Source organism: Podarcis liolepis (assembly GCF_965112155.1).
Source record: "Podarcis liolepis genome assembly, chromosome: 13".
In the NCBI taxonomy this organism is placed as follows: Eukaryota; Metazoa; Chordata; class Lepidosauria; order Squamata; family Lacertidae; genus Podarcis; species Podarcis liolepis.
Window position 1 is genome coordinate 54,209,202 of NC_139573.1, and position 18,070 is coordinate 54,227,271.

At 47.1% G+C, this 18,070-nt stretch overlaps 1 protein-coding gene across 18 annotated transcripts in view; it reads right to left on the reverse strand.

Moving 5' to 3' along the window:
• Positions 1-18,070, reverse strand: part of GRB10 (growth factor receptor bound protein 10) — a 99,352-nt gene that overhangs the window by 57,195 nt on the left and 24,087 nt on the right. For all 18 annotated transcript variants that reach the window (XM_083473187.1, XM_083473177.1, XM_083473190.1 and 15 more), the window contains exon 2: positions 11,662-11,760. In XM_083473187.1, coding sequence (XP_083329313.1) covers positions 11,662-11,760 — 99 coding nt within the window. The remainder of the gene's footprint in view (positions 1-11,661; positions 11,761-18,070) is intronic.

Below are 18,070 nucleotides of genomic sequence, written 5' to 3' on the forward strand. Positions count from 1 at the left end.
CAAGTGATCTGAAACAGAAGCTGGAGACTGTTGGGACTGCTGTTACAGTGGTACCTCGGGTTAAGAACTTAATTTGTTCTGGAGGTCTGTTCTTAACCTGAAACTGTTCTTATCCTGAAGTACCACTTTAGCTAATGGGGCCTCCCGCTGCCAACGCCGCGCAATTTCTGTTCTCATCCTGAAGCAAAGTTCTTAACCCGAGGTACTATTTCTGGGTTAGTGGAGCCTGTAACCTGAAGCGTCTGTAACCCAAGGTACCACTGGACTGGACTGCACAAAACTCGAGGAACAGAAGCAGATATCCATGGGACGAACATTGAGTATGACTGTTTACACATAAAAGTTGATCCATCTGTCGTTGGTGCAGTACCCAGCTCTATTTCTCAGTCGCATCTGAATCAGGAGCGGCCGTGCAAGCCCTGGACTGCTGCCTGGACTCAGCAGTAGGATGGACAAGTGCCACTAAACGGACTCTGAATCCTGGCACGACACAGGCATCGTGGGCGGGCGGTTCTTGAGTCAGGATAATTGGTCAACTGCCTGCTTTGGATGGAGCTGTACTCCCTGTGCAGTCTGGGGGTGCCCTTGGATCCATGTCTCTTGCTAGAGGCCCAGGCGACCTCCTTGGCTCCAAGAGCCTTTTACCAGCTTCAGTTGGCAAGGCAGTGATGGACGTTTCTGGAACACGATAGCCTGAGCACTGTCACCCATGTACGGGCAACCTCCAGGCTCGTTACTGCAATGTGCTCTATGTGGGGCTGCCATGTGGTGCAAAATGTGGTGGCTCAACTGCTCACGGGGGTGGAATACCACCACCATATCATGCCATGGGGGGGTGTGCACTGCTTGGCAGTTAGCTACCAAGCAAAGTGCAAGGTGTTTATATCTGTGCAGCTTGGGACCTACAAGTGTCAAACATGCCCCCCCCCAATATAGCTCCTTCCCTTTATATATCAGAAAGCTGCCTTCTCCGTTTTCTTTTCAGCACCCAATAAACACATTCTTCTTTCAGCAAGCTCCGATTCTCAGTTGGTATCTGTACTGGATTTGAATTGATTTTATAAATTTGCTACTGTTGCTTTAAAAGCATATACGCATATAATTGGTTGTTTTTTAATTAAACATGTGTTACATATATTATGAATAATAACAATTTTTAATAATAATATTCACATACAAGCACACACATTTCTGTGTCCAAACCGTGTGGTAAAGGTAAAGGTACCCCTGCCCGTACAGGCCAGTCGTGTCCGATTCTAGGGTTGTGCGCCCATCTCACTTAAGAGGCCGGGGGCCAGCGCTGTCCGGAGACACTTCCGGGTCACGTGGCCAGCATGACGAAGCTGCTCTGGCAAGCCGGCACCAGCGCAGCACACGGAAACGCCGTTCACCTTCCCACTATAAAGCGGTACCTATTTATCTACTTGCACTTAGGGGTGCTTTCAAACTGCTAGGTGGGCAGGAGCTGGGACCGAAAGACGGGAGCTCACCCCGCCGCGGGGATTCGAACCACCAACCATGCGATCGGCAAGCCCTAGGCGCTGAGGTTTTACCCACAGCGCCACCCGCGTCCCAAAACCGTGTGGTAGTTTAGTACAAATCACAAAGCCAAATTGTCACTTTAGGTGTGCACACTGATCTGTAAGATTTCTGCCTTAAAGGGACACCAAGAGAACCCTAGCTGACAATGTAGCTCAGCTGCAGGAGCAAAGCATCAAAGTACAAGGAAGCTAGGGCCAGGGAGCCTCCCTGACTCGCCCCACAGTAGCTTAAGATTCATGGGCCATACAAACTCAATGAATAAAAACAGATAGAAAACCAATAGGATTGTGGCTGCCGTCCAACATACTGACTACATAGGTCATCTGTAATGGACTTTTGTGTCCATAGTTATCTTTGCAAGGGAAAAGGTTGGCAGAGAAAACCCAAAAAACCATGGCTGGAGTCCGCGACCAGAAGGAGGAGGAGTACCAGGAGGAATGGATGAAATTCGAAGACTATTTAGTTAAATATGCTAAGATAGTTTAATTGGAAAAGCTTGCAAATTCCAGATAGGCTTAATATTTAATTATGTGCTTTTAGAGAATAATATGTTTAAAGTCAAAATGAAAACAAAGTAAGAGGTTAAGTGACTAAGTTAATTTTATGAGAAAATGGGTTTTGGGAAACTGTTACAATGATATACACTGAAATGCAGCCGGGGGGATTTGAGGAAGTCACTTAACAATGTTACTAAGATTGGATCAAGTACAGTTAAGATGTATGTATGTATGTATGTATGTATGTATGTTTAAAATTTTGGAAAACCAATAAAAAAAATTGGGGGGGGGGACCAACATGGTTGGGCATCCATGCCCCCTAGCAGCTCTGCCAGGTCCAGAAACCATCCATCAACACTGCTATCAGCTGAGTTGAACTCTGCTTGTTCTCCCCATGGAGAAGAAGAAGAAGAGTTTGGATTTGATATCCCGCTTTATCACTACCCTAAGGAGTCTCAAAGCGGCTAACATTCTCCTTTCCCTTCCTCCCCCACAACAAACACTCTGTGAGGCGAGTGGGGCTGAGAGACTTCCAAGAAGTGTGACTGGCCCAAGGTCACCCAGCAGCTGCATGTGGAGGAGCGGAGACGCGAACCCGGTTCCCCAGATTACGAGACTACCGCTCTTAACCACTACACCACACTGGCTCTCCCACAGCTGACCCCAGGTTCTTGAGGGTGCCCTGGCGGCAGCTGCACCTCCCCATATGACATTCGGTATGCGGGCAAGTGGGTTTCAGGGAAACTGCCTCATGGGCCACACTGAGACTACACCACACCAAATTAGGACCATGGGATGGAGGTTCCCATCCCATTCTGGTTGCCACACCTCAAAAAGGATACTGGAGAGCCAAAAAGGTGAAAAACAGAACCACTAAAACGATTGAGGGCTGGAGGAAAGCTTCCCAACGGCAGGTCTTGCATAGGGCTGCCACACATCTGGAATTTCCTAAATGTAGCTGGAATATGGCAGCTGGATACAGTGTCCAGGCAGAAATTTCTGAGGTGTCCGGGTTGTATGACAACCCATGTCGGAAGTCTGTATTTTGGCAAATTTCCTTAAAAATAGCTCAAAAACTTAATTTAATTTGACAGCGCCTATATGATAGCGAGCAACAGAATAATTTGGACACAATATGGAAATTTTGTCCATGGTATGATTATTTTCTGCCTAGTCATTTTGATATGTTGGCACCCTATTTGCAAAGTTTAAGAATTCCAAAATACAGACATGCTTTCACTTACGTGAGATTAAATATACTGCCTTCAGCTGTACTTGAGGGTCGATTTCAAAAAATTCCGCTGGGAAAACGGTTATGTCCATGTGGAGATGGCAGTACTGAGTCAGGAGCTCATGTGCTTCTGGCTTGCTCTCTTTATAAAGATTTAAGGCGTGAGGTTATTGCCCCCCTATTATTGTCTGTGCCGGGTTGTTCAACCAATGCCAGTGTGTCCTTCTTCTAGCAGAAGAAGATAATCAGGTGACTGCAAAGATTTTAGCAGGGGCACTTAGAATAAGATTTATTATTTGATGATTGATGTAAACCTCCAGAATATATTTTGCATAGTTACCGTATTTTTCGCCCTATAAGACGCACTTTTTCCCCTCCAAAAATGAAGGGGAAATGTGTGTGCGTCTTATGGGGCGAATGCAGACTCCTTGGCTTCAGCGATAGCAACGCGAAGCCTCCCAAGCCTGCGCTCCGGAGGCTTCGCGTTGCTTCCACTGAAGCCAGGAGAGTCTGCTCCTTGAGGCTGGCGGTGGGGGAAAGCAGCGCTTCCCCCATCGCCAGCCCCAGAGGATGGGGGGCAGCGGGAAGGTGCGCGACGCCTTGCCGCTACTCTCCAACCGGGCTTTGAGGCTGGCGGTGGGGGAAAGCAGCGCTTCCCCCATCGCCAGCCCCAGAAGATGGGGGGCAGCAGGAAGGTGCGCGACGCCTTCCCGCTACTCTCCAACCTTCCTTTGGGCTTTTGCGGGAGATGGGGGAATCCCCCCACCTCCCGCAAAAGCAGGCAAAAGCCGTGCGCTCTTTAAAGGGGCTCCACAGCTTTTCTAGGAGGTGGGGGAATTCCCCCGCCTTCTAGGAAAGCCCGCAGGAGCCGCACACCCTTTAAAGAGCGAGCGGCTCTTGGGGGCTTTTCCCCAAGGAGGGAGAAGGGACTGACTGGCCGAGTCAGTCCCTTCTCCCTCCTGCGGGCTTTTGGGGGAGATGGGGGAATTCCCCCACCGCCCGCAAAAGCCGTGCGCTCTTTAAAGGGGCTCCGCAGCTTTTCTAGGAGGTGGGGGAATTCCGCCACCTCCCGCAAAAGCAGGGAGAAGGTCTTGGAGTAGCGCACAGGCTGCGTGCAGCCTGTCCGCTGCTCCCAGAGCTGCGGGGGGGGTATATTTTTTTCCTTGATCCCCCCCCCTGAAAACTAGGTGCGTCCTATGGGCCGGTGCGTCCTATAGGGCGAAAAATATGGTAAGTTATTACCTCTATCTTCGGTACATTTTATTTTATTGCCATGGCTGATGCAAATAAAAGCTCAAAAACTTCATTTTTTTGAGATTTTGCAAAAAAAAAAAAAAAGTTCAGCACCTCCCCCCCCAAAAAAAATCACCCACACCCACACACCCCTTTGTCACTTTTTGAAATATGACAACTGGTATTCTGGGTTCATGTCTACACAGAGACTGTATTTGAATTAGAAGTCTCTCTCTTTCACTTTGTAACTTCGCCTCCCTCTTCCACAAAATTATGTATTATTCACATCAAGGCGTATCTTCTAGCTCCCTGGTCTTCAGCTGGTGAGCTGTGGCCTGATCCAAGGTGCGTCACAACAGCAGCACTGGGTCCCCAACACAGGCTTAGGTTAAAAGGGGGTCCTAGGTCTGGAAAGACTGAATATGTTTGTTCCAGCTTGCAGGAAACAAGGGATAATTTAATGCCTTTACTTCTGGTGCTTACGTGAGCGGAGGGGTGGGATGGAGAGGGAGGGAGGAGCAGAGGAACTGAACTCTGAACTTCCCCTCAAGCTTCTTTTAGTCACTTCATGATGAATCCCTATACTGGAATGAGAGTCACCGATTAAATCACTATGTTATAACGTTCATTTCCTCCTTAATTGAATAAAGAGTTCAAGTGACTGTGCTCGATTACTGCTGCGACTCCCAATTGCATAAGAATAGGAATGCACACGCCGTAAGTCATCCCTATTTTCTGAGAAATTCTGGAACTCCAATCTGAACTTCCAGGAACACGAGCGAAGTGCTGCCAATTCTCACTGCTGCATTATTTTCTAAACCAAAGAGACAGAGTTTTGGAAAGACCTCCTGAACACGGCAAAGAGGAGAGGGTGGCGGCGGTTTTTGTTTTTTGTTTAATCCCCACAAGATTAGAGATAGTTTCCAAGGGAATGAGTTTGGACAGCAAATGGATTAAAGGAAAGTTCCTGGATCAGCAAGCACAGCTTTTATGAGGAGGTACATAAACAGCACACAGAACTTAGCAAGGAACTTAGAACCAGGATCAACCTCCTAAACACAACTTCTAGCTCCTAACTGGAGGGCCAAACTACCGTATTTTTCGCACCATAGGACACACCGGACAATAGGACGCACTTTGTTTTAGAGGGGGGAGAACAAGAAAAAAATATTCTCCCCCAATCTGCCCAGCGCCCCTTCAGTGAAGCGGCAGGAGGCGCTGCACAGAGAGGGGGAGAACTTTCCCCCTCTTGTTTTCCCGCTCTAAAACAAGGTGCCGTTTAAGGTGCGTTCAGGCGGCTACCTTGGAAGCCTGGAGAGCAAGAGGGGTCGGTGTGCACTGACCCCTCTCGCTCTCCAGGCTTCAGGTTCCTTTCGACCTGCTCTTTGGGGCTGGTGGGGGGAAGCCCACCACCAGCCCCAAAGAGCAGGTCAGGGAGCAGCGGAAAGGCGCAGCGGAGAGGCTCCTGCCATAGCCGGGCGTCACCTCTCCAGCCGGGAGAGGGTCGCGGGGGGCTGCTTTAGCCCCGCGCGCACGCTCTCCCGGCTGGAGAGGTGACACGGGGCTGTAGAGGTTCCTGCCATAGCCGCGCGTCACCTCTCCAGCCGGGAGAGGGTCGCGGGGCTATGGCGTATTCGCTCCATAGGACACACACACATTTCCCCTTCATTTTTGAAGGGGAAAAAGTGCGTCCTATAGAGCGAAAAATACGGTAAATGCAATACTTGTCACATAGTTTTTCCCTTGCATAGCTGAGTTTTTAAAAACGAATAGCTAGCCAGTGTGCTTCTGAGCCAGATCAGGAGTGCAGCAAAGCAGGCTTTAACCCCTTTGGTTCTCCTGCAATCTCGGGCTGAAATCCTGCCCCCCCCCCCAATGCTTTGTTCCTTTAAGCATGGGGAGTGGGGAGGAGACAATGTCTGTCTCGGACAATGGAGGCAGGAAAAGGTTAAATAATCTCTTGCACCACACAAAGGTGCTCCTAAGCCCGCAGGAGGATATTTCTCATTTTAGGCCAGGTTTGGCCCTAAATCCTTCACCTAAATGCAAGACAATCAAAACTTGTACAAGTTGTGTATGACAAAACAAGCTTCACAAGCAAAATGTGCAGAGGAAGAAAAAAGATCCACCAATCTCAGAAGGGAAATCTATGTTAGGGACAGTATTGTTGTTTTTCTGGGAGTACTCAAGGATATGATTTCCTAGAAGAAAAGCACTGGTTAGGAACCAGAGCCCAAGTCCCACTGAGAGGAGGAGGAGGAGGAATGGTTGCTAATTTCCTAGGGCAAGCAAGATGCAGACCACCTGAGAAGAACTGCAAGAAAAAAATTAAACTTTCTCAAAAATCTCAAAGCCACACTTCCTCTGGTTGTCTCCCACATACGCTTCTGCCTGAACTCACAAGTGCTACTCTTTTCATTGCTTTGCTAAAATTGCAACTGTGATCTACTTTACAGGGTGGTTGTTGTGAGGACAAACACACTTTGGAAATTTAAAATACTATTACAAAATGTAGGATAGCGCAGGGAATGATTCCAAGTCAGAACTTGCATGTGCAGGGTCTAACTGTGTACGTTATTTTTTTGCTTCATTTTTAGGTTTCCCTCCACCCCATGGCTTCAAATCTGCCCCCCCAACCCTCTCCCTATTCAAAATCAGGGCAGACAGGCTGGAGAAAAACAATAATAAAGATCATACGTCCATCAGTATGGCATTTATCTCTCTCTTTTCTCCTCAAAAGATCTCAAGGTAGCACTCCTGGTTCTCATTTTCCCCGTGTTCTCCTCACAACAGGCCCGTGAGAGAGGTTAGCCTAAGGCAAGCATAGGCAACCTCGGCCCTCCAGATGTTTTGAGACTACAATTCCCATCATCCCTGACCACTGGTTCTGTTAGCTTGGGATCATGGGAGTTGTAGTCCCAAAACATTTGGAGGGCCGAGGTTGCCTATGCCTGGCCTAAGGGATGGTGACCAGGCCAAGGCCACACAGCGGCCAAATGGACATTTCAGATCCTGCCCTCCAGCTCCTCGTCGGCTTAGTATTCCACATTCTAGAAAAAAGGTGTAGAATTGCATTAAGTGCGGAGTGGGATATTAATATTTCCCCATGATTCTGAAAGTACCTGGGAGCCCTTGTTAGAAGGCCTGTGTGGCACTTTTCAAGAGTAATGAATTCAGGCTGGAGTCCCGTAAACACTTCCCGGGGAGCATTCCTCATGCAAACCTGTGGGACTCACTCTGTGCAACGTGCAGCTATTGTGGCAGGAATCCACCGCCAGTCCCTATAAGCAGTGCCTGCTATTAGTATAGCTTCTGCAGCCTTAAATGGTTAGGACAGCAGGTTTAATGTGACTTATTTACAAGTAAGTGCACACAGGACAGGATTTCTTGCAACGTTGTTCCTAATGAGAAGATAATCTGACAAAAGTGACATTTGTTTTAGTGGTTCGCCATAATAACTGCAGCAACTGCTGACTTTGTGATGTCTATTATACCAAATGATTGCTAGAAAGGTCTGAACATCTTCTCTCACCTCATTACTACCTCTGAGCAGGTATGCCTGAGCCATTTATCCTCCAATGTGAGTGAGCAAAGAGACTCCAGCTACCTCCAGCAAAAGCTGAGACCAGCAACCATCTTGCCTGGGAGTCCTGAAACACCTGCTCCCTGCCCTAAAGGTATTTTTTCACCTGACCTGGCAGGGCGGGGCCTGGACTGACTCCAGCTACAAAAGCTGAGGCCGTTGAACAGCCTCTTTTTGTTGCTGTTTTTAAATCTTATTATGAATTATGTGGACATTGTGTGATTTGGTCATGCACTTTTTTGATGTGCTTTATTTATCGTTTACAACTACTTTTCTTATGTTTGCAATTATGCAAATCATCTCATATTGCAAGCCGCCTTGTGCATGCTTTGAACTATGGAAAGGTGGCGTTCAAATCACATGACGATGACAATGATTACTTTTACTGTGTAGATTCTAGAGAACATTCCTCACTTGCAACCTCTCTTTATCATGCTGTAGGACTGCTGCAGCAACACTTCTGAACAGAGAACATCTTGCCTGATTATTAGCAATTGTGCCCAGGTTGTACTTACTGTTACACAAATGAGCACACAGACTGTTGCTTTGCACACTGTTCCTGGCATATTGCGAACGTGATGATGTTTCTGACATCACATAAGAGGGATACAGTAGAACCCCACCAGTAAAACCATTTTCTCCATGCTGCTCATGTGGGACAAGGTCAGAATTAAAGAAATAGGAGTGGACATGCAAGAACCAGCAAGGAAGACATGGCTATGTGGGTGCTCTACAAAAGACACATTGTTCTGTTTCCCATGCTTGCTGAATCGGGGACCTGAAGCATCTCTCCAAGACAGGTGCACGAGACATCCAGGACTCACAAGAACTGCTGCTATCAGCTATCAACAATGAACCAACTCAGAGCCTCAAGTTCCTACCAAGCACGTCCAGGAAGTACAGAACAGGTACATATTTTTGAAGATCACTGACTGTGTATGATTCTATAGAATGAGTGTACAGTCGTACCTTGGAAGATGAACAGAATCCATTCCAGAAGTCTGTTCAACTTCTAAAACGTTCAAAAACCAAATCACGGCTTCTGATTGGCTGCAGGAAGCTCATGGGACATTCAGGTTCCAAAAGAACGTCTGCAGACTGGAACAATCATTTCCGGGTTTGCAGCGTTCAGGAACCAAAACGTCTGAGTTCCAGGGCATTCAGGATCCAAGATACGACTGTATTGTGATCCTGAGAAAACAGAAGATTCGGCAAATTCAGAAGTGTTCAGAGGTCTCATTAAGTCTGATTGTGTTTGTTTATTACTCTGCCATGGAACTTCACTTCAGAGTGTGGCACGATTTACAGAGGGGTTGGGAGCCCTCTTCCATTGTCTCCCAAGGCAGACGGATGCCAACCAACCAACCAACCTTGTCCAGATTACTGGTAAGAAAGACTTCTCTTTCCAGGCGGAAGTATGTTCAAGAGAACAGTGAGAACATATGTTCCAGTTGTAGCCTGGAGATTAATTAGCATGTGCAACACAGAACTCAAAAGCACTTTTTGATGGGCAGATCCTTCTTGTCTTTGGTAAACACACGTAGCCTTGCATGATTAGCGTTTTGGTACCTAAGATACCACACATAGGGCAACTCAAATCTCTCAGCATCTCAGTAACATTCATCTCGCCCCTGAAAGGTGACACGAGTGCTGCAAATTGAAGGATGCCTAATACTTGTCCCATGTCCAAAGGAAGTTGCTATAACTACTGATCAGCTGACTAGTGGTTAGAGCAACCTTGTCTGAAGATGCGCTTTCAGTGCCAATCAGCTGATAGGCACTGGGAGTGCACCTTCCATTTTGTTTACATGGTTACAAAATGGACTCCTCAAAGTCCATTTTGAGGAAATGGTTTGAATTTTATCCATCTTTCAAAACAGAAAGCAGGACTAGGGAGTTCCTGATCCCTGCTTACCGGCACTGATGGGAAGCCCTGCTTGCAGAGAAACAAGTGGCAACTTTTAAGTCCCTGCTTGTTCCTTTGCAGCCATGTCCCTGGCTACCACAAACTGCAAATCACATATTACATCAGGTGTGGTTGGCAGGGAGCTGCCTCATAGGCTGGGCCTAAACAGACCTGCAAGTTCCTCATCACTGCTTTACAGGCTATGTTTCAGTTGCTTTCGTGGTTAGCAAGAGCACCAGCAGAAGCATAACATTTGTATCTGGTTGAGATTACTATCATTTCTCCATAACCTTTTTTCAACTTCCTCCCCAGCATGAAACATCGGTCTTGCGCCAGCCTCCTCATGGCTTCCGTGAAGATTGAGGTAGCCTCTCCTACATGGCAGTCCTTTGTTGGTTTTGATACAACTAGCAGGAGCCACCAACCCATATTGCTGTTGCAGGAATACCCCTTTGGTAGCACTGCTCTTTGCCTCTGACTGGGTGTCCCAAAATTGGTTCACTATTTACAGAGCTGTGATGATTTCCCCTGAAAATAGCCTAAACCATAATATGTCATAATAAAGCACCTTGAGAAGGACCTTCAAAGTAAATTTTGAGGGCTTCAGTCACCCTCGCTTTCTGAGTCATCCTATGTACAACGGATCTGGAATGGCTGCTTGCTTTTAAAACACTAAGACCAGCCACTCATTTTCCAAAGCAGTCTTTGAATACTTACTGGCCTAGTAGTACAGGTTAGCCATCAGGGCACAAAAAGCAGCTAAAGTTAGCCCATAAAGCCAAGCACAGTCCTCCTGCCACGCATGGTGGCCGACCGGGGAAACCAAAGATATTCTTCTGCTGCCTAGCGGAGCCACAATGCACAGCTCAATGGGTCACATCTTGTGCAGGTCTGAAACATGATACACTTTGCCCAGCAAAAATATTAGCTGACGAATAGTAAATCCACAGCCTTCCAGAGGCCTTGTGTAACCTTACCAGAGCCCGGTAAGAAAGATGGAGGGCTTAAAAACTTTCAGCGTCAAGAAAACTCGGCACAGAAAGAGCCATCCGCCATGCCCCTCTTGAGATCTTGGACAGCCCCTTCTGATTGTCCCATCCCCCGGCTCTCCATCTATTTATTTATTTGCCCACCACCCATGCAAAGCTGCAATCACGTAAATAAATCCTGCGTAAGTTGTGGATCTACCATAGTGCGAAACTATGGTTTCCCAATCTGTACATGAGTCAGTGCACACCTCGGGTTCCAATGCTACCATCTCTCCTCCTCTGAATGCCAGGAGGATGAGTTTGGAAGATCTCGCTCCCCATTTTAAACAAATTGCAGTTCCGTGTCAAGGTCCAAACGCAGAGAAGTATGGTTTGTTAAAGCTCTAGTTTGGCAGCTGGTTTTGGATCCTGGTTTGCAGTCTGCTTAAAATTGGAAGGGAAATCTTCCGATCTCCTCTGGCATGCAAATGAGGCTGAGAGTAAGAGCGCATGAGCACATGAGCCCAAGGCTCACAATGAATCGCTGATATAGCAGGAAAGCCTAGATTCCCTTTAAATCTGATCCAGGCCACGGACGTAATTAAGGCTAACTAGTGAGTTACTCAGCTCAGTAAACAGGCTTTACTCCACCACTACAGCTGGATTCCATGCATTTTAAATATATTTAAGTTATAACTTACTATTCGGTAAGGATGGTGCAAAAAGGAGTCTGGGCAGCCAGCTAAAGCCATTTGTGCCTTCAGAATATCTTCAAAATTACATCTACTGCTTTGCGGCACCTGCAGTGTAAAAACAAGATGGTGAGAAAACTGTGCTGGAGGCGTTGACAAATTGTTAATATGGCAAACAACTTGGAGATGTAGGGACAGAGAGGGGAAGAGAAAGCCTGTGCCCTTCTGCCAATCACAGTATGGAAGTAATATTGGGAGCCCAGCAGTCAGGTTCATACCATTCAATGTTATTTTATTGCATAACAGAAGGACTGGAATAAAGCCCATAACAGCTGCTAGCCCACATAAAATTTTACTAGCATACCTGACTTGCCCAAACACCCACATACTTCTGTAAGTCACGAGGAGCACAACAAATTCTGCAAGCAAAAGAACCCCCCCCCCCCAAATTACAACAAGGATTCCCTGCCTAATCACTTGGAGAGTCTTCTGACTTACCACAAGAGATCTGACAAACGACTACTTATAAACCTACGAAACGTTTGAAAGGTAGAAATTTATTTTATTTTTAAACTACTAAGTCCTACCACTGTAGGTAGAGGTGCTCTTTGCCTACAAATTCCTATGGTCTGCATGTGTAATCTGCTTAGAAGCAATAGGCAGCAAAGCTTTTGCACTGATATCGTTCAAACGCAGGCTTATGTGCAATATACAGCACATCACCTAGTTTGCTGGCTGCCTGGATTCAATAACTAAACACACAGCTTCTCTGTTTAGCTGACAATCACCTCGAAAGAGCTCCATTTAGGAGTACACTTCTTGGTCAACTGCTTTTCACAATTCTGCTAGGAAAGAAACTTCTATAAAGTCATGCAGAAAAAGGCTTATGAATGCAATTATTCTCACATTTCTTATAATTATAAGCAGATTTTGTCTGCAATCCTACACATCCTAACCTTGGCATAAAAAGGATGTAAAGGTAAAGGACCCCTGACAGTTAAGTCCAGTCACGAATGACTCTGGGGTTGCGGTAAAGCTCATCTCGCTTTACTGGCCGAGGGAGCCGGCGTACAGCTTCTGGGTCATGTGGCCAGCATGACTAACCCACTTCTGGCGAAACCAGAGCAGCACATGGAGACGCCGCTTACCTTCTCACCGGAGCGGTATCTATTTATCTCCTTGCACTTTTTGGCATGCTTTCGAACTGCTAGGTTGGCAGGAGCTGGGACTGAGCAACAGGAGCTTACCCCGTCACGGGGAATCGAACCGCCGACCTTCCGATCAGCAAGCCCTAGGCTCTGTGGTTTAGACCACAGCGCCACCCGCATCCTAACCTTGGCATAAGCTCCACTAAATGCAGTGGGGACAGAAGCAAGCATGCATAGGGTTGATTGCCTACTAAAAAAAGGAGGGGACAGGCACCTTCCCACCCTTAAAAAATATCAGTGAGCAACTACACATTACAGTGGTACCTCGGGTTAAGTACTTAATTCGTTCCGGAGGTCCGTACTTAACCTGAAACTGTTCTTAACCTGAAGCACCACTTTAGCTAATGGGGCCTCCTGCTGCCACCACGCCGCCGGAGCACGATTTCTGTTCTCATCCTGAAGCAAAGTTCTTAACCTGAAGCACTATTTCTGGGTTAGCAGAGTCTGTAACCTGAAGCGTATGTAACCCGAGGTACCACTGTCCATGCAATGAGGACTATTTCTGAAAGTATCCCCATTCGTGCAATGGTGTCATGCAATGGTAAGAGTGCCAAAACATTAGAGGAAGAGACGAACTGCCATCTTCAGTGCCAGCCCCACTGGGTCACATATGAGTATTCCCACCAAAACAATAAGAGTACAGTGGTGCCCCGCAAGACGAATGCCTCGCAAGATGGAAAACCTGCTAGATGAAAGGGTTTTCCGTTTTTGAGCTGCTTCGCAAGACGATTTTCCCTATGGGCTTGCTTTGCAAGACGAAAACGTCTTGCAAGTGTTCCGATTTTTTTTCGCCCCCCCCTTTTTCTAAGCCGCTAAACCGTTAATAGCCTTTTAGCCGCTAAGCCTTTAATAGCCGCTAAACCACTAATAGCGCTAATCCGCTAAGCCGCTAATGGGCTTGCTTCGCAAGACGAAAAAACCGCTAGACGAAGAGACTCGCGGAACGGATTAATTTCATCTTGCGAGGCACCACTGTATGCAAAGAAGGCCCTTTCCTAGGCCACCTGAATGCGCAGTTTCAGAAGAAAATGTTCTAGAAGGCAGCATGTGCCTCTGAAGTACTGTACTTGCAACCCATTCTTCTGGTTAAGCTGACACAGTTAAAAGGGGAGCCGCTGCCTTCATCTCAAGGTCTAGACAAGAGGCCTGTAGCCTCTGACAACAAATAACTGAGAGAACTCCCGTTTTCAGGGGACCTCTCCTCCAGCACAGCCTGTTCCTAAGCACCCATCTCCTCACAAACTCAGATGAAGCAAGGAACAGTCAAAGGAGACAGAGCCATAACTCAGTGGCACAGCACAGGATTTGCATTCAGAATGTGCCAGCTACAATTCTTTCGCATCTCCAGTCAAGGGATCTTAGGCAATAGGGCTGCAGAAAATGGCCATGCCTTCAAGGCCTGCAGCTCAGTGGTAGGCTATCTGCTTTTTGAATGCAGAAGGGCAAAGGCTAAAGCCCCAGGATCTCCAGGCAGGACTAGCAGGAGGTGCCTGACTGAAACCCCGGAGAACCTCTGCCAGTCAATTCCCATCATCCCTGACCACTGGTCCTGCTAGCTAGGGATCATGGGAGTTGTAGTCCCAAAACATCTGGAGGGCCAAGTTTGCCTGTGCCTGCATTAAGCCCACAAGTTACGCTCATGTTTTCTTACACGACCTTATGCAGGCAACTGAAAAATAAATAAATACATGGGAAAGATCAAAATAAGCGGTAGTAAAATGTCAGGAAGAGACAGGAGAGCACATGACTTAAGTGCATCATGCCAGGCCTTTCTACAATGCATGCACAGGACAGACTGCTGCTGACAATTCTTTTCTTCTTCCAAGGTGAGCTGTGCAGGATCATAGTTGGACAAGGTCCTCTGGTGCAAAAGTGCTCAGAACAACTGGTCCCTTCGGAAAGGATCTGGCAGGAGGAATCCTTGGGAAGCAGCTGTGCCATGTGACAACCATCCACACTCCAAACATCTATCTATTTGAAGACACAACTGAACTGGGGCCTGCAAGGCTCAGGGTTGCTTGACCCAAGGTAGTGTCACCAGCAAGACCCTCCTGACACGGATCCATCAGTGCCCCTTGGTTCCACGTCAGATCCAGGGACAGGAGCTGGAAGCCACTGACACCGTCAGTCAGAGACCACTTTCTCTGGAAGAGGCTACAGATCCGGTGGATGAACGCTTCAGCTTCCAGAGGGGAATATGCATGGGGAAATGAACATTAACGCCTCATACAGCTTTCTAAAATTACAGAAATCAGGCAACGATTAACCCAGTTCAAACAGAACCTAGTCTATTCCTTCAGTAACCCATTTCATTGTTCTATCACACGCTTCCTGGTCCAAGTCCACCATTCGGTCACAAGGCGAGGCCTTGGCTCTAATCGCCGGTTCGCAATGACCACGGGAAAGTCAAGGCACGTCCGCCCATGCTCCCTTTCTGCCCAACCTCTTGCAGCTCTGGCCTCTTCCATTTCTTGAAACGAAATGGAAATGACTAACCTATGAGATCATGCTGAGCTCCTCCAAGGAAAAGCCGGGAGATAGACATAATAAAGAAATAAAAATGCACACCAAAAGATAATGCGAGTACATTCCAATAGAACACGATGCTATGCCCACATTGTGCAATTGCAAGAGTTTATTGTCATAGGACAAGCTTCTGAGAGGAAGTGTCAGGAAATTAGCAAGACAGGAAGCAGCCTCACAGAGTCAGGCCATTGGTCCACCCAGCTCAGTACTGTCTGCTCAGGCAGGTAATGGTTCTCCAGGGTTCCAGGCACGTGACTCTCCCAGGCCTGCCTGGAGTGGCCACCAGGGATTGAACCTGCGACTTTCCACTCCCAATATATGGTGGCCCTTCCCCATATTTAAGGTTCCCAATGCCAGCTGTGGCTGCTTTCATACAGATCGCTTTATTTAGTTTCATCTCCAAATCTGGCCTTGGGTATTCCTAAAAATCTATGCCAGGTACCTGCCTACCATCATTTTGCCTTGGATATGAGAAAATGAATATGACCATTCATATGCGCTATTACTTGTTTGCAACTTCTATCCTTCTCAAACAACATGGCCAGGACTCACGCCCCTAATTTGGCATCTGTGTTGCGTGGCCTTATTTACTGCTGTTACGTTGAAGATAACACATCATGTCCTTCAGCATTACTACACTTAAATTATCTCAAAAAAGATAAAACACAATGGAAATTCCCCAAAGGTACTTTACTAATCTTTCTTTCAAAAAAAAGAGAGAGAGAGATGAACTGGGCCTATTTACACTGCAGAATGAAAAGGTTCTGGGGATTAAAGTGAATTATCAGCAACTACGATTCCCAGAATGCTTTGAAGAAAGCCGTGACAGTTATGCCACTGTAAAAAAAACAACAGGGATGTTTGTTCCGTGAATCTGCCTCCTGACCTTTCCTAGCCAAGTGTCCTGAATCGGACAGGCAACAAAATAAACTGTGATCATTTCCATGGGAAAGATGACAGAATTCCCACCTCTATGCTAAAGTGAGGGTCTCCCCCCACAAGATAAGGGCTTTTCTGCATGAATGCGTTAAGACTAAAAATATGGTTATCCTTCAGACAAAAAAGCCAAGGGGCGATGGCTAGTCCTAGAGGCAGATTTACTAAAGGAAGTGTCATCCAGGTCTTGCTCTCCAGTTACGTAGCATGGATCTGGCAAGGAGGAGAGCAGCGTGGGAGAGACACTATCAGTTTCCAAGTTGAAACTGCCTAATGTGCCTCCATCAGGACTACTCAAAAGGAGGTAAAGGTAAAGGTACCCCTGACCGTTAGGTCCAGTCATGGATGACTCTGGGGTTGCAGCACTCATCTTACTCTATAGGCCGAGGGAGCCAGCGTTTGTCCGCAGACAGCTTCCGGGTCATGTGGCCAGCATGACTAAGCCGCTTCTGGCGAACCAGAGCAGCGCATAGAAATGCCGTTTACCTTCCTGCCGGAGCGGTACCCATTTATCTACTTGCTCTGGTGTGCTTTTGAACTGCTAGATTGGCAGGAGCTGGGACAGAGCAACGGGAGCTCACCCCGTTGCGGGAATTTGAACTGCCGACCTTCTGATCAGCAAGCCCTAGGCTCTGTGGTTTAGACCACAGCGCCACCCTGACACTCAAAAGGAGACACGTGGCCAAAAAGACACCACTATATTGCCAAAGGTGAGGGGATGTAGGGCACCTATGAGAACTGTGGAAAGGGTTTGGCAGGGGAGGCATTAATAGTTAGGAAATAATGAGGGACCCGGTTGCAGCAACAGTTCTCAGTTACCACACTGACAGAATATTGCCAAGAAAGAGCTCAAATATCACTATTGAGTAATCCACAACGCAGGACTGTCGTCAATTTTTGTACCCCAAGATTGAAAGGTGACAATTCCATTAATCAGGGTTGTGCTTTTCCTTTAAAAAAAAAAAAAAGAGGCACTGAACTCTTCAAATGGAAATCATGACCAAGCAGCAGAATGAAAATTTAGTCAAGGCAGTTTCTAAGGGTGAATAAGTTTTGAAAACAATAAGCCGGCCATAAATCGCCAATTGCTGCAGGTTTTCTTTTACAATTGAAGGCACTTAGCAAGTAGAGGCTGTTCCTTTAAATAGCACTCACAGTGGCCTATGCAAAGGCTCTGGGTATCTAATTTGCACATCATTCATGGTTCCTGCAGATTAAATATGATGCACAATATGATGCAACAGACAACCCACAATGAACTTGGGGGGGGGGGGCTTGCCTCACCTTCCTTTGAGCAAAACCTCTACCAACCTCTACCAACACCTAAACATTAGGAAGAACTTCCTGACAGTAAGAGCTGTTTGACAGTGGAATTTGCTGCCAAGGCGTGTGGTGGAGTCTCCTTCTTTGGAGGTCTTTAAGCAGAGGCTTGACAACCATATGTCAGGAGTGCTCTGATGGTGTTTCCTGCTTGGCAGGGGGTTGGACTCGATGGCCCTTGTGGTCTCTTCCAACTCTATGATTCTATAACCCAAATAACGAGTACACAATAAAGCTGAAAGGTTGTGGGCAAAACAGGCCCCAGAGTTTGCTCAAGGGACTGAAGCCTGGGGAGACCCACCATGGCTTATGTCTACAGCACAAGCCAAGGACCTCCGACTGTGACCAAGATACATCTTCTGTAGCTTCAGTAACAAACCCATCAGGCAGGCGTAGGATGAGCGGACATGAAAACAAGTGGCCGAGCT